Here is a 16,131-nt window from a genome sequence, read left to right on the forward strand (position 1 = left end):
TAACGAAGCCAATATTACCAATGAACACAGTGACTAATACCACCATACTATTACTGAATAACACCTCCACACCTTCCCGACAGACCTCATGAATGCCTCCACAGTATAATGCTCCCCATAGCTGCCCCCACAGTAAAATGCCCCATAACACCTCCACACCATGACCACATATTACCACCACATAGTGACTGAATAATGCTACTATATGATTACTGAATAATACCGCCAGACCATGACTACATACTGGAGCGTAGCTAAATAATCATGGGCCCTGGTGCATGGATTCAGCTTGGGCCCCCTACTTCTCCCCAGCACCAAAGACCCCTGCACACATCTATGGCCAGCCGCCTTGCCCGACAGACCCTATGAATGCCTCCACAGTATAATGCTCCTCATAGCTGCCCCACACAGTATAATGCCCCCATAGCTGCCCCCACAGTATATTGCCACCCATAGCTGTCTCATACAGTACAATGCCCCCATACAGTATAATGCACCCCATACAATATAATTCACCCCATACAATATAATGCCCTCCTTAGCTGCTTCATACAGTATAATGCCGCCCATAGCTGCCCCATACAGTACAATGCCCCAAACGGTGTATATGCCAGCTATGGAGGGCATTATACGGTGTTCCAAATTATTATGCACATTGGATTTAAGTGTCATAAACATTTAATTATTAGTTTTTCTATTAAACTCATGGAATTGTGTCTTTTGGATCATTGTAATCAATCTCAGACACCTGTGATAATTAGTTTGCCAGGTGTGCCCAATCAAAGGAAAACTACTTTAGAAGGACGTTCCACATTATTAAGCAGGCCACAGGTTTCAAGCAATGTGGGAAAGAAAAAGGATCTCTCTGCTGCCGAAAAGTGTGAAATAGTGCAATACCTTGGACAAGGTATGAAAACATTGGATATTTCAAGAAAACTTAAGCGTGATCATCGTACTGTGAAATGATTTGTGGCTGATTCAGAGCACAGACGGGTTCGTTCAGATAAAGGCATAATGAGGAAGGTTTCTGCCAGACAAATTAATAGGATTCGGAGAGCAGCTGCTAAAATGCCATTGCAAAGTAGCAAACAGGTATTTGAAGCCGCTGGTGCCTCTGGAGTCCCGCGAACCTCAAGGTGTAGGATCCTCCAGAGGTTTGCAAGTGTGCATAAAGCTATTATTCGGCCACCCCTAAACAATGCTCACAAGCAGAAACGGTTGCAGTGTGGTCAGAAATACATGAAGACTAATTTTCAAACCGTGTTGTTTACTGATGAGTGCCGTGCAACCCTGGATGGTCCAGATGGATTGAGTAGTGGATGGTTGGTGAATGGCCACCATGTCCCAACAAGGCTGCGACGTCAGCAAGGAGGTGGCGGAGTCATGTTTTGGGCTGGAATCGTGGGGAGAGAGCTGGTAGGCCCCTTTAGGGTCCCTGACCGTGTGAAAATGACCTCTGAAAGGTACGTAGAGCTTATGACTGACTACTTTCTTCCGTGGTACAAAAAGAAGAACCGTGCCTTCCGTAGCAAAATTATCTTCATGCATGACAATGCACCATCTCATGCTGCAAAGAATACCTCTGTGTCATTGGCTGCTATAGGCATAAAAGGAGAGAAACTCATGGTGTGGCCCCCATGTTCCCCTGACCTCAACCCTATTGGGAACCTTTGGAGCATCTTTAAAGAGGCTCTGTCACCACATTATAAGTGCCCTATCTCCTATATAAGGAGATCGGCGCTGTAATGTAGGTGACAGTAATGCTTTTTATTTAAAAAAATGATCTTTTTTCACAATGTTAGGAGCGATTTTGGTTTATGCTAATGAGCTTTCTTAATGCCCAAGTGGGCGTACTTTTACTTTCGACCAAGTGGGCGTTGTACAGAGGAGTGCATGACGCTGACCAATCAGCATCATTCACTCCTCTCCATTCATTTACACTGCACTAGCAATATAGATATATCGCTATGTGCAGCCTCATACACAAGCCCTAACATTACTGCAGTGTCCTGATAATGAATACACATGAAATCCAGCCTGGACGTCATGTGTACTCAGAATCCTGACACTTCTGACTCTTTTTTTGTGAGATTCCAGCAACGGATACGAAATCTCGCGAGATCTCGGAGCTAAACGAGATTTGGTTTCACTTGCCGGAATCTCACAAAAAACGAGTCAGAAGTGTCAGGATTCTGAGTACACATGACGTTCAGGCTGGATTTCATGTGTATTCATTATCAGGACACTGTAGTAATGTTAGGGCTTGTGTATGAGGCTGCACATAGTGATATATCTATATCGCTAGTGCAGTGTAAATGAATGGAGAGGAGTGCATGATGCCGATTGGTCAGCGTCATGCACTCCTCTGTACAACGCCCACTTGGTCGAAAGTAAAAGTACGCCCACTTGGGCATTAAGAAAGCTCATTAGCATAAACTTAAATCGCTCCTAACTTTGTGAAAAAAGATCGGTTTTTTAAATAAAAAGCATTACTGTCCCCTACATTACAGCGCCCATCTCCTTATGTAGGAGATAGGGCACTTATAATGTGGTGACAGAGTCTCTTTAAGGTCCCCGACACAAAGCCAGCGGCTACTTTAGTTATTTTGCCAGAGATGGTGTCCAATTCACTCAGTTCATACTATTCATCCCTTATTAGTGTCACCAGCAGCTCTTGTATTCCAAGATGGCACCTGAGCCAACTTTCTTCAGTGTCCTTGTATTAACACCTGGAGTTTCTACCCAATCAGATTACGATGTCTAGCAAGATAGCACCTTGCCACACAGGATCTGCAAACTTAATTTCTGCCATACTGTGCGTCAACCATGGGAAAGCCTCAATCTCACCATACACACATTAAATGGACAATATAATAACAACGAGATCCCTTTACAAACTGATGCAAAATACTTCTGCAATGTGTGCAATATCGTCCTATGCTCACCACACACAATGCACTGTGGTATATATTTATATACATTAACATTAATTACTGAAGTGCAGTCTCTAAATTGTGCTATAAACCAGTTACTTTGGATAATGCCCTGTGTGGTACCCTCTGTTGGTGCCTCCCCATGTCCAATTAACCATGTAATACCGTGCATAATTATATATTCCATGCAGTATGATGCCTAAATAATGGTATCCTACATTCCCCTAATAAATTTAGATTTGGTCATCTTTTAGCTTTACCTGGTTAATTAGGACGGAGTACTTTTCTTGGGCTGATATATACTTCAGGCCTGGATTACTCAGGTGCTGGTTATATTGTTTCTGGCATGTGCTAATCTCTTCCCAGATTCTACTTGGTGACTTTGTTCTTGTCTATGTGTTTGTTTGCACTGTTAGTCCTCTGAGAGATCTAGTTTTTGTATAGTTATTTTGTGTGTGTCTTGCGATCAGTAGTTTCACTAGTTTGTTTGCCTTTCCTGTGCATTTGGGCTGCTGCCAAGCTGTTGTCTTACCCTGCTGTAGGGTAGTATTCAGATATGGTCAGTGAGTGCTGTTAATTCTTGTCCACTGTCTATTCATCTGTTAACTGCTTGCATGCTACAGATGTAGCCGTCCTTATCTTGACTTTTAATGCATTAAATACACAGTGGCAAGATCCTTTATCTTGACTTTTTCAATGACTTTTCAATGGCTTTTGTTGTGTGATATCACGCTGCAGCAAGTTATCAGAATCAAGACAAAGATGGCTACATCCATATTCATCTGCCATCCACTCCATTTATGCATTGTCTCCATTTCCACTACCTTTAGTATTCAGTTCTGCTCATCCACTAGTGAGTTACTTGTGCCTTTTGTTTTCTGTCAGTATTGATGCACGCTTCCCCCATGTGATAGCGATTGTCTGGTATTGCGGTCTTGAGCACCACCAGCGGAGTAACACCTAAATAACATTGCTATACAGTGCAGCCATCACCAGCATCCTCTTCAAAAATAAAATACTATACAATGTCTAGGTAGTTAGGTTACATATGTAAATAACATACAGTGCTCAAATAATACCGACATACAATGACCAAGTAACAGCTCCATAGATACCATGACCTTCCTCAGGCACTTAGTCAATGTATGATCCTGTATGGATGGCGCATTCGTATGGCGGCTGACCGCTGTTTGGTGCCGAACAACAGCGGTCAGCCGCCATACGAATGCGCCATCCATACAGGATCATACATTGACTAAGTGCCTGAGGAAGGTCATGGTATTGACCGAAACGTCGCACTGCACTGTCATTGGCTATAAATATAATAAATAGTTCTGCATTATTATGGTAGCCATATTGGGTGTCACCAAGCTCTCCCAAAACTGGATATCTCTAAAATAGTTGGATCACATTCTTAACACCTTGTACAAGGAAGAAAATAATTCAGACATATATTTCAGAGGAAAGTTTTAAAGCTCAGAAGAAATACAGATGAACCTCGTAGAATTATTATTATTCGATGATAGGTTTCCTTTAAATAGAACTGTACTTCTTAATAGCCGACCACATTTTGCCGCTAATACTGGCACCTCAGTCCATTTCCTTTCACCCTTCTCTTAGGCATGAGGCAGTAAAGCAGTCGCTTATTCATTTTATTACTGTGTAGACGCCAATGAAAGAATTCTGTGTGCTGATGTCATTTCTCCTGTATCCTGCTGCTCCAGATAAGGAATTGACGTAAAGAGACAAGAATATTGTACAAAATCTGATTACAAGATGCCCATGCGTTAAAGAGAAGGTTGTGGGCTGAGGCTGTGGGATTAACAGTGGAAAACAAATATCTTTTGTATGTGCATATTGAAGTGACAATCCCTATGGCATAGGATGACTGTTTCAGGAATGGGTTAATTTCTGCAATCTGTTACCGTTAGGTTTATATTACTAGCACCACGTAGACGGACATTGAATGTATGCAAAGAAAACGGAGTTATATGTTGACTGATAATGCCTTGATGTGTCACTGTAGAAAGGGTAGGAAGCAATGTGGTGTTTTGTTGACTTTTGCAAATTTATGCCTGAATTCCATTTTTTTTCTAACTCTTTCATTAAAAGATGTTTTATTGCTTTGTCGGTATATTGATGCTTAGATTTTATCCACAGGAATAGTTTGTTAGTAGAGGAAAGGGGGAAGCTGACGGCAAGTTCTCATCTGAGGCATTACACCAAATCTTTAGGACGTCCATGTAATGCATTGCCAAGCCAGGTCCTCCAGACATAGCACCACCTATTGCAGGGCCTCTCCGCTTTAGTTAATAGAGGGAAGAACCGAGCGTGGAACTTCTTTCTTTTATATCCATATTCTGTAATCGAGCATAAATACATTTTCCGGAACTTAAACACTGATCGCCTACCCTAAGGGCTCTTGCACACGACCGAGTCCCGTCCGTGGAAAGAATAGGACATGTTCTATCATTCCACGGATTGGAGAGTCGGGTTCATGAAAACAACTGAAGTGAATGGGTCCGTGAAAACTATCGGTTGCCACTCAGATGCCGTGAAAAATGGCCCGAGTGGCACTCTGTCGTGTGCAAGGGGGCTTAGGATAGACGATCAGTGTTTGATCAAAGGAGGTCTGAGCCACGGCAATCAGCAGAATAAAGTGGCTACGTTCACATGAAAAATCATTTTATTTTTATTTGTTTCTGAGTTACTGTACAGAAACCTTACGGATTGGAGGCTAACTAGACAACATGAGAAAAATCCCCTTAAAACGAACGGGAACTTTTTCGATAAAAACAGAAAATAGTAATGTAGAGAACAACAGTGAAAAAAAAAACCTTATTCTTAAAAATAGATATTTTGACATTTCAGTCCATAGCATAGTCCCTCTTCATAGACATGAGTAACAATGATGATGCCAACAGATTAGTTGAAAAGAAAAAAAAAGCATTTATTAATTTAGAAAAACCAAAAAATATTTGTAAATTTAAGTAGTTAGAAAATTTGAGTGAAGCCACAGTTCTTTTCAAGTGTCTTGTCTGTTCCAGTCTAGAAATCTATGGGATCCCCATTAGAGATCTGTGCAACACACTTCAGTAATACGACTATCTGCATGAGGACTAAGAGAAGGACTGCAAGTTGGGCTCCTCTCACATGGTCCGACATGGGCTGTGTAAACGAGCGCCGATCAACGAGACAGCTCATTGATCGGCACTCCTTTTTTTTCTTTTCACAAGGCACTATGTTTGGAGCCAAGCGATCGTTACTCTGATCACTCGTCCTCATACATTTCTATCATGTCGGCAGCATGTCTCCCTGTTTACACAGGGAAATGTGCTGCCGACAACTATATTTTCTGCTGCATAAATTATACGATCAGCCGATGAACGAGCTGCCGCATCACCCAGTACTACTTATCTGGTTCAAAGATGATCGTTGGATGGTTTGACTTTTATTTGACTGACAGATCACTGCCATTGATAGTAGGTCTCTGTTCACGCGTCGTTTTCTCCTTCCGTCTGAGGTATACCTCTGGAGTATTCCCCGATGTATACCTCTGATGGAAGACCGCGATGTAGGCTAGTGTATAGGCATACGTCACCAATAGGCTTCCGTTGTAAAAAAAACTTATACAATACCTTATGTTTTTTTACTGTATGCCTCTACATTGGAAAAAAAAAGGGGTATGAATACGCATACCGGCAAAGCCTATGCTAACAGCACATTTTTTTTGTCATAGACTTGGTGCAGGTGGTCCTATGGATTTCCAAGCGCATATGGCGAACAAAATTAATAAATGAAGTGTGAGTAGAGCGTTGAGAACTGTCCACACTGCTGACTTTCACCACTGAAGGCAGATGTATTGAAAGTGTAGATCGGGATCTGCCAAGCGCCACCCACCCAAGTCCTATAGTTTTTTGGCAATGAAGAAAACATGATTTTTTTTTTATAGATAAGTGAAACAGATATAGAAAAAGTAATAGAAAAAAGCTGTGACAATTAAAGGGGTTATGTGGGGACCGAAAATTATTATCATTGTAGTCACTGCAGTATGTGAGTACACTCGCTAATATACATTCCGGTCTCCCGTCACGCAGATTCTGAGATTTTCATCAATTTTTTTATAGCGCTGGCGGGGGATCGGGAGTCTAGTGGTTCGGCTGCCTTTGATTATACGACTATTCATTATGTAATCACTGTACTACTGCTCCTGCTTGTACATAGAGTACAGCAGGGTCGGTCACATGACGAAGAGCCGTATCATCAAAGAAGACTGTGCAACTAGACTTCCGGTCCCCCAGCAGCGCTCTGAAAACCGCAGAATCAACGCGATGGGTGACCGGAATATATATTAGCCGTGTACTCCCATACTGCTAATACTTTTCGGTCCCCTCATAACCCCTTTAAAGCGCAACATACTCTTTATTTAAGCATCTGTACTTCTTGATTATAATCCCTTCCTTCTATTTCTTATAGAGTGGAGTTCCAAATTTCTTAAAAGACATGCAGAAGGCATGCAAAGGATATACAGCGAAAGACTTATCAAAGTAGATAAAACAAATACATTATTTTAACGTGTCGTCAGGTATCCAAGAAGATAAACTTGTATTTTAAATATGTGATTTAAATGCTAATCGTATTATTGAACTGTATGTTTCTCTTTGTCTCTACTTTGAGAATTGCTGCTAGCAGAAATAAACCAATGAAAAGGAATGGCGATAATCATAGTCCATGAACTTGATTGTTGCTATAACTAAGTCTATAAATCTGGTGTTATCATGTTGGAGGGGTTATTTTACACTTTGTAGTGTATTTTCTATTTCCTAAATCTGAAATTGTGAATTTAAATAATCTGTTCGACAAAAAATTAAAACATGAAAAGAAACACTAGATGAGAATGGGTTTTAAAGGGGTCTTCTGGGCTGTTTTTTATACTGATGACCTATTTACAAGATAGGTCATCAGTATATGATCGGTGCGGGTTTGACACCCGGACTCCGCTCTGACCAGCTGCCTCCGGCATCGGAAGTTTTGCAGTGGTCGGTGCCGAAAGCAGATGGCTCCAACCAATGTGTAGTGGCCGTGCTGGGTCAGTTGAAAAGGAGCAGAGTTGTATTACTGCAGAACAGTCGCTACACAGGGTACGGAGCCATCTGCTTCCATCACCGACCACTGCAGTGCTTCTGTTCCCGGAGGCAGCCGGGACAGCCGATCGGTGCGTGGTCCGGTCTTGCAACCCCACCGATCATATACTGATGACCTATTCTGTGGATAGGTCATCAGTATGAAAAATCGCCACGTGCCAGTACAACCCTTTTAAAGGTTTTGCGCAGTTAGCCTGCTTGTTGATGTTTTTCAGTTGCTAACCGATTTCTTCTAAGCCTCTTGGAGTAAAACCAACTGGAAAATAGTTGTAAACCGCAAAAAAAAAGTCATAAACCTTCACTTTATGATTCCAAAAAGTTTTTTATAATATATACTAGAAAATTATTCATCTTTCTTTAAAATGTCTTCCTCCATCAATCAATAAACTTCCCATTCCACTGCTTGTGTTGACACCATAGTTTTTTTAAAATTAGTTTTACTAACAATATTTTTGCTTGAAGGTCTTTTAAGACGTCCCAGAATAAATAATTCCCTCATTCTAATTTAATTTGGTAATCTAGTTAACTATTATGATGATGTTTGTTGATGAAAGCCTACTTGTCAAAACCACAGAGAGGGTAAGTCCTCTATCACGAGTGACCTCATTCAGGAGATCCATTTCAGTGTATATGTGTAACGTCTATGGCCGGGGGCCGTCGTTCAGACTTACCCTCTGATGGCCCCGGCCATGGACATCTGTCTTCGCAGCAACCCCTCCCTCCAGGGAGACGCCGGCACTCACTTCCGGGTCCTCGGACTGTTTCCCGCAGGACGTGCACGGCCTTAAAGGGCCAGTACGCGTACAGGTGTCACCCATCAATAATTAGCCCAAATGGCTGCTGGACTATAAAAAGGGGCTCTGCCCACTTGTTCCTCACCTGAGCGTTGTTGTATACCTAATTTTGTCTTGCAAATGGTCTCCCAGTGTTTTCCAGTTCCCAGTGTTGCCCTTTCCTGCTGCCTGTACCCTGTATCCCGTGCTATCGTATCTACTGAGAGAGTCAAGTCGTGTCTTCCGCTGCACCCACGGTGCCACCTGCTGTGGAAGTCAAGTCGTGCCTCCGCTACTGTCTACATTGCCTCTGGTACCCGTTCCGAACTATAGACATTGTTTTGTACCTTGTTGGCCAGCTGCTACCCTGTTACGCGGTACGGCCCAGTGGGTCCACACCCCACGCCGTGACAATATGTATGGCGAAGTGTCTATAGATTTTAGATTGTTGATGACTATTTTGGAAAGAAACTTTATGGACATCATTAGACACAGCCAGTTTATTGTTCCTTTAGTTCCGCTCCATAGAACGAGAATATGTTACAGCCACCACTTCAGTGTAACGAGCATTTGACCTCTTAGATGCCACGGTCAATAGTGACCGCAGCAGCGAAACCATTACAAAGAGGGTGCGGCATCCATTGCCCCCCCCCATGATGGGTTTAGGTGCCGATGATTATCATGACAGCCTGGGGCCTAATGAAGCCCCCCAGGTCTGCCATTTTTTGTATTCCTAATAAGCCCAGAGGCAGGGCATAATAGGAGCTTGTCAGAATCACGAGATACATAAGTATTGCAGCATATCGTGCCAGCGATCCAATTATCGCTGGCTCAAGTCCTAGGGGGACTAATAAAAAAAGTTAAACACAGTTGAATGAAGTTTGTTTTTTTTTAATTACAAAAAAAAATAATAATATATGTTATAGTGCTGCAATATTTTTTTATGCAAAAATAATAAAAAAATAAATATATACAGTATATTAGTAAAAGTTAAAAATAAAATCAAATTTTCACCCAAAAACAATGTTTAAAATTATTTTTTTTTACATAATTGCTATTGCTGCGTTAGAGATTTTTGCCAGTTTCCCAGTACATTATATGGTGAAAAAATACAACTCGTCCTGGAAAAAAAAACAAGCCCTCATACGGGTATATTAACAGAAAAATAAAAAAGTTATGGCTTTTGGAAGGTGGGGTGAAAAAAGCGAAAATGAAAATCTGAAAAATGGCTGCAGAGGGAAGGGGTTAATATTGTAACATTCAATTTAGCATTTTATTTTGTCCAAGTTTGTAAAAGTAAAACCTAAATAAGCCTGAATGTCTTCTGTTAGTGTGCCCTTATATTTAAGGTGGGAAAAAAGGCATAAGTACATCAAGTTTAACCCTTTGCCTACAGTGTCTACATGTTACTACTGATTTTGAAACATTTCCCAATAAATTATGCAAGTTTACAAAATGTGTCTTTAGGACTATTATGTACATTTCTACTGTAACTAAAAGTCTCTGGACAAACCGAAATAAATAAATTTATATGAGAAAAAGAATGTCATATTTTTTTTTTAACTATAAATATAGGACACCAGTGGAATATATATGATGATTGAAGCCTAGTCCAAATAATTAGTGCATGTTCGTATAAAATTGATTTAAGTTAAAAAAAAAAAAAAATTCTAGTTTTTGTAATGCCAAAATTTTAAATGTCTCGGATAGTTACGTATGGGAAGTGGTAAAGACAACGTCCCATAAAACTTTATTCAAGTTGATTACATTTATACTTAGAAGACTTATATTTTAGAACCTTCAAAGAGATAAGAGTATAATGAAAAGATTTGAGCGCTGCTTCCCCTACATTTCTTCTTGCTCACTGTGAATCGTCGACACTTCAATGGGAGAAAAAGCTGTAATACCGGTCAATCGGCACTACATCCCATTCACAGGGATCAAGTAAAAATAAAGGGGAAGCAGCACTCAAATCTTGCACCTCCTTCAAAACTGCGAATCGGCGAGAGTCAGACCCCAATCCATCAACTATTGATATCCTGAGGATAGGCCATACATTTTTCGCAACTGGATAACCTCTTTAACACTATTTGTGGCTGTATTTATAGGTGGAACTTGATGCTCCTCGGCCCCAATTCAATTTGTAACAGGTCTTTCACCTACATGTGCCATTTATAATACAGGTGCCTTGAGCCCCCTCAGGAACCAAGACCCATGTGCGACTGCTTTCTCTGCACCCCCTATAGCTACACCCCTGCTTGATCGGTGTTGCTATAGTAGGTGCAGAGGTATCAGTCTCACCTGGGAATTTGTGTCAGGGGTGGCCCTATGGCCCTTCTGCCACATAAAAAAAAAAACACCAGTACTGGGCATGTGCAAGATTTCAGCATGGCACACGGGAGGAGGGACACTTATAGGCATTTGTCCGTTCTAGTTGCGAGGAGATTGAGATTACATTATGTATACACTAGGATTCATAAAATGATCATTTTAATATCAGGCAGGAAATTGTTAAAGGATTATACAACCATTCTCATTTTCAAAGTAAGTACATCAGTCTCATCAGGTCTAAGAGATATATTAAGTATGTAAGCAAGTTTGTATTGTGAAATCGGGTGACGGATTCTATAAAAAAAAAAAATACATGCAAAATCTTCACTGTGGGAATAAATCCTCACAGATACATCCACAAATTCCCCATCCATGCTCATTGAATGATCTCTAATTGAGTCTTATAACCAGTACTACATTTGGGTACTACCCACACCCCAACAGAAGCCATAGCTCATTAGTCTTATCACTCGGGGGAACCATAAGAGCCTGGCAGTAGTTAACTCCATTACGAAAGAAGGGTCAAAACTATCCTTATTTACACCATTGACATTGATCATCTCTATGCTGGCAAATAGACCATTAGAATCAGTACCATTATGGAGAAAATTACAACTACGATCCACAAGTTCCTCAAAGACTATGTGGTAACAGATTCCAACCAGTCGCTAGTTCTTTTGCCTGACACTTACTTTAACCAACTTGAGGTTTTCGACCTTGATTGGACACTGAGAAATTTTCGGGAAAAACATCTCTAGTAATAGGAGAGAACCTATATGGTATTAAAATTATTTAGCTATGCCCAAATTGCCCCCAAAGCCTTTATCTAAACTAAACACTGGTCTTCTTAAATATTTTGATAAACCTTGATGTATTAGAGTGGAAGATTGAGTTACATACCACCTTTTCTAGGGATGAAACTAGCAAAATAATAAGCAACTCCCATGGTTAAAGCTCATACAAACTCATGACAAGGTGGTGTAGGACTCCGGCCTTCCTTTATAAACTGATCTTACCTCCCTCATCTGTGGGCTGGCGCTGCAAGACTCATACGGACATTATATTGCATATCTGGTCGCACTGTCCATTAATACAGACATTCTGGCTGGATATTAGCCAACAGATTAATAAATATATGCTGAACTACAATTAAATTAACATCGGTACTGATAACTGTGTGGAGATGCTCTACTTCTTTCTATCCCTGGAAACTAACATGCCAACTATACTGATCTCAGCCGCTACATTATAAGGGTTGTCCCAAGCATAAATGATATGCGCTAACCACATGATGGGTGATAACATGCTGATCGGTGGGGATCTGACCGCTGGGAACCCCACCGATCATGAGAACAGGGGTCTCGTTCCTCCAAATGAATGATGCGGATAGGTTCGCACATGCACCCTACTGCTCCACCTACTGTCTTTGGGGCTGCCAGATTTAGCTGACGCTCAATTCTGTCGGAGGAATGGGGCCACCGTTCTGGTGGTCGGAGGGGTCCCAGCAGTCGGACCCGCACCGATCAGCATGTAATCACCTATCTTCGGGGATAAAATTAAATCTTGGGACAACCCCTTTAAATTAACGTGGAGAGAAGTTGAACCTTCTCTAGTTCCTATGTGGATAGACAAGGTCCCTCAGATCTGCCGATTTGAGGAATTGGAAGAATAAATTTTTTTGGGCTGTATGGAAGCCTTGGTTGGATTTTGCGCACACGGCTTTATTCCTTCTATTTTCTTCTTTTTGTCTCTTCCATAACCGGTTACCGAGTAACCATTCGATGAGACAGACTTTAGGCCGCTGTCTTCTCTCTGAAGGTAACACTTATTACGATTACACTACATAACTTCACTTATCAACGGAACAGGATGACCATTTGGTTCTACGTATTGTTAACGTTATACTTGTTAACATAAACGTTATATCTTGGTTGACAAAATTTTATAACTCCTTTCTTTTGTAGTTCTTTTGTAATCGATTCCGCACTCTAACTTATGATTATATATTTGTCTTTTGATGTGTCATTCAATGTGGACCTGCAAGTCCTTATATGCTGTATCACAGATTTCATCTGTATGACGCTGTAATTTGTGGTTTATCGAATAAAAAAAAAGATTTGATACAAAAAAAAGAAAGAAATATGAAAATGAAGAGTTAAATGACTGGAACAGCTGATATCTGACTTGCAAAATGAATAATTATTTGGATGCATCTGTTCAAGTACTGTACGTGATCAGATCTTATTACTTGATGTCCTTTTCATTATTCAAATGTCCTTCTGTAAAATCTGTGAAATCAGCCTACGCTTCTGGCTTCCAAACTTGAGAGAAGCGTCACTATAATGTTTGTACATTGAGTCTTTCATATTTTACGTAGGGCTAAATGAAATAAGAAGTACTATTTTTTTCCACAGCCTTCATTAAGAACGGGAACACTCAATCGCTATTATGCGCAAGAGATCTATTTAGACACTATTATAATAACCCTTGGAACATAATCAAACTCCAATGAGGTCACAACTGGGATGTACCTGTTATCCCCTAGTGGTAGAGCGTGTGTAGATAATCTCTACCAATAGACCTGGATTATAAACAAATCGTTTTATTGAACCCACAGGAACATTATAGTAATAGATATTTATATTTGTTTGGTATCACCACAAACATTACAAAATAAAATTTTGTGTGATCCATTTATTTTTCCACTGAGTACAAAAACATTTAATCTTAATGTTTTGTTTTTTTTACCAGAATTTCTCTTTGAGATATAGAACATTTTAAAAAATGACCATATATTCAGTATTGTTCAAAAGTTATAGGCAGTTGTGGAAAAATGCTGCAAAGTAAGAATGCTTAAAAAAAAAAATACAAAAAAGAAGCGATAATAGTTTTTTGTTTTTTTTATCAATTAATAAAATACAAAGTGAATGAACAGAAGGGAAATCTATATAAAATCAATATTTGGTGTGACCACTCTTTGCCTTCAGAACCGTATCAATTTTCTAGGTACACTTGCACAAAGTCATGGATTTTGTAGGATTATAGTCAGCTGTGTGATAAACCAATTATACCAAACAGGTAATAATGATCATCATTTTCATATGTAGGTTGAAACACCGTGATTAACTGTAAAAGAAACCGCTGTGTAGGAGGCTTAAAACTGGGTGAGGAACATCCAAACTCTGCTACAAAGGTGAGGTTGTGAAAGACTGTTTTTTGTCACAGGTTCACCATGGCAAGACTGAGCACAGCAACAAGACACAAGGTAGTTATGCTGCATCAGCAAGGCCTCTCCCAGGCAAAGATTTCAAGCAGACTGGGGTTTCAAAATGTGCTGTTCAAGCTCTTTTGAAGAAGCACCAAGAAACGGGCAACGTTGAGGACCGTAGATGCAGTGGTCGGCCAAGGAAACGTAGTGCATCAGATCAAACACATCAGGCTTACTTCCCTTCGAAATCAGAAGATGTCCAGCAGTGCCATCAGCTCAGAACTGGCAGAAACCAGTGGGACCCAGGTACACCCATCTACTCTTTGGGGATGTCTGACCAGAAGTGGTCTTCATGGAAGAATTATGGCCAAAAAGCCGTGCCTTTGACATGGAAACAAGGCTAAGTGACTCAACTATGCACAAAAACAGGGCTGCAGAAAAATTACAGCAGGTTCTCTGGACTGATGAGTCAAAATGTGAAATATTTGGCTCTAACTGAAGGCAGTTTGTTTGCCAAATGGAAGGAGAGCAGTATAATAAGTGTCTGCAGGCAACAGTGAAGCATGGTGGAGGTTCCTTGCAAGTTTGGGGCTGCATTTCAGCAAATGGACTTGGGGATTTGGTCAGGATTAATGGTGTCCTCAATGCTGAGAAATACAGGCAGATACTTATCCATCATGCAATACCATCAGGGAGACCTCTGATTGACTCCAAATTTATTCTGCAGCAGGACAATGACCTCAAACATACAGCCAATGTCATTAAGAACTATCTTCAGCGAAAAGAAGAATAAGGAGCCATGGAAGTGATGATATGGCAACCATAGAGGTCAGGGCTCTGTGCACTCAATTTCCTCCATACCAAACTCATCAATCCATGTCTTTTATAGACCTCGCTTTCTGCAAAGGGGCACAGTCATGCTGGAAACCTAGATTCACCCATCAGACTGTCAGCGAAACATGATTCATTGCTCTAGAGAACATGTATCCACCTCTCCAGAGTCTAGTGGTGGTGTGCTTTACAATGCTTCGGCTGACACTTGGCATTGCACATGGTGATCTTAAGCTGTGTGCAGGGAAACCCATTACTTGAAGCTCCTGACGTACAGTTATCATGCTGATGTCACCTCCAGAGGCAGTTTGAAACTCTGTAGTGAGTGATACAACAGAGGATAGACGATTATTTGCGATGTGCTTCAGCACTCCTCAGCCCCAGTCTGTGAGTTTGTGTCTGCTTCGTGGCTAAGCTATTGTTACTCCTAAATGCTTCCACTTTACAATAATGTGACTTAGCGTTGACAAGGATAGTTCTAGAAGGTCAGAAATTAAAGTAACTTGTGGTATCCTATGACAGTGCCACATCTAATGTCACTGAACTCTTCAGTATGATGACACATTGTGCTACCAGTGTTTGTCTATGGAGATTGCATGGCTGTGTTCTTGATTTTATGCACCTGTTTGCAATTATGGCGGAAAAACCTTAACTTAATAATTGTGAGTGTCTATATATAGGTGGTAAGGGCACAATAAACAGTGCCTTGTAGGTGGTATAATGCCTCAAAATTCACATTACACTAATTCTAAACTTAAAGCATACCTAACTTTTCAGGTGACTTTTTAGAATAAGCTGTCATGTGTGTGTAGATGTGGAATAACTCTATTTCTGGCCATTTTATGACTTGTATGTGGCATTATTTAGGAGTTTTCCCCTCTGCAGGCTCTATATCTAATTCTCAGTTGTCC

General features: G+C 40.7%; 1 protein-coding gene across 9 annotated transcripts in view; it reads left to right on the plus strand.

The window, feature by feature from the left end:
• Window positions 1–15,754, plus strand: part of PCTP (phosphatidylcholine transfer protein) — a 94,996-nt gene extending 79,242 nt beyond the window's left edge. For 4 of the 9 annotated variants that reach the window (XM_075846520.1, XM_075846521.1, XM_075846519.1 and 1 more), the window contains one exon: window positions 14,407–15,754. In XM_075846520.1, the coding sequence (XP_075702635.1) occupies window positions 14,407–14,793 (387 nt within the window). In that variant the 3' untranslated portion in view covers window positions 14,794–15,754. The other 5 variants (XM_075846525.1, XM_075846526.1, XM_075846522.1 and 2 more) reach the window with 5 other exon arrangements.
• Window positions 15,755–16,131: the final 377 nt, after the last annotated feature.

Source organism: Rhinoderma darwinii, chromosome 13, assembly GCF_050947455.1.
Source record: "Rhinoderma darwinii isolate aRhiDar2 chromosome 13, aRhiDar2.hap1, whole genome shotgun sequence".
Lineage (NCBI taxonomy): Eukaryota > Metazoa > Chordata > Amphibia > Anura > Rhinodermatidae > Rhinoderma > Rhinoderma darwinii.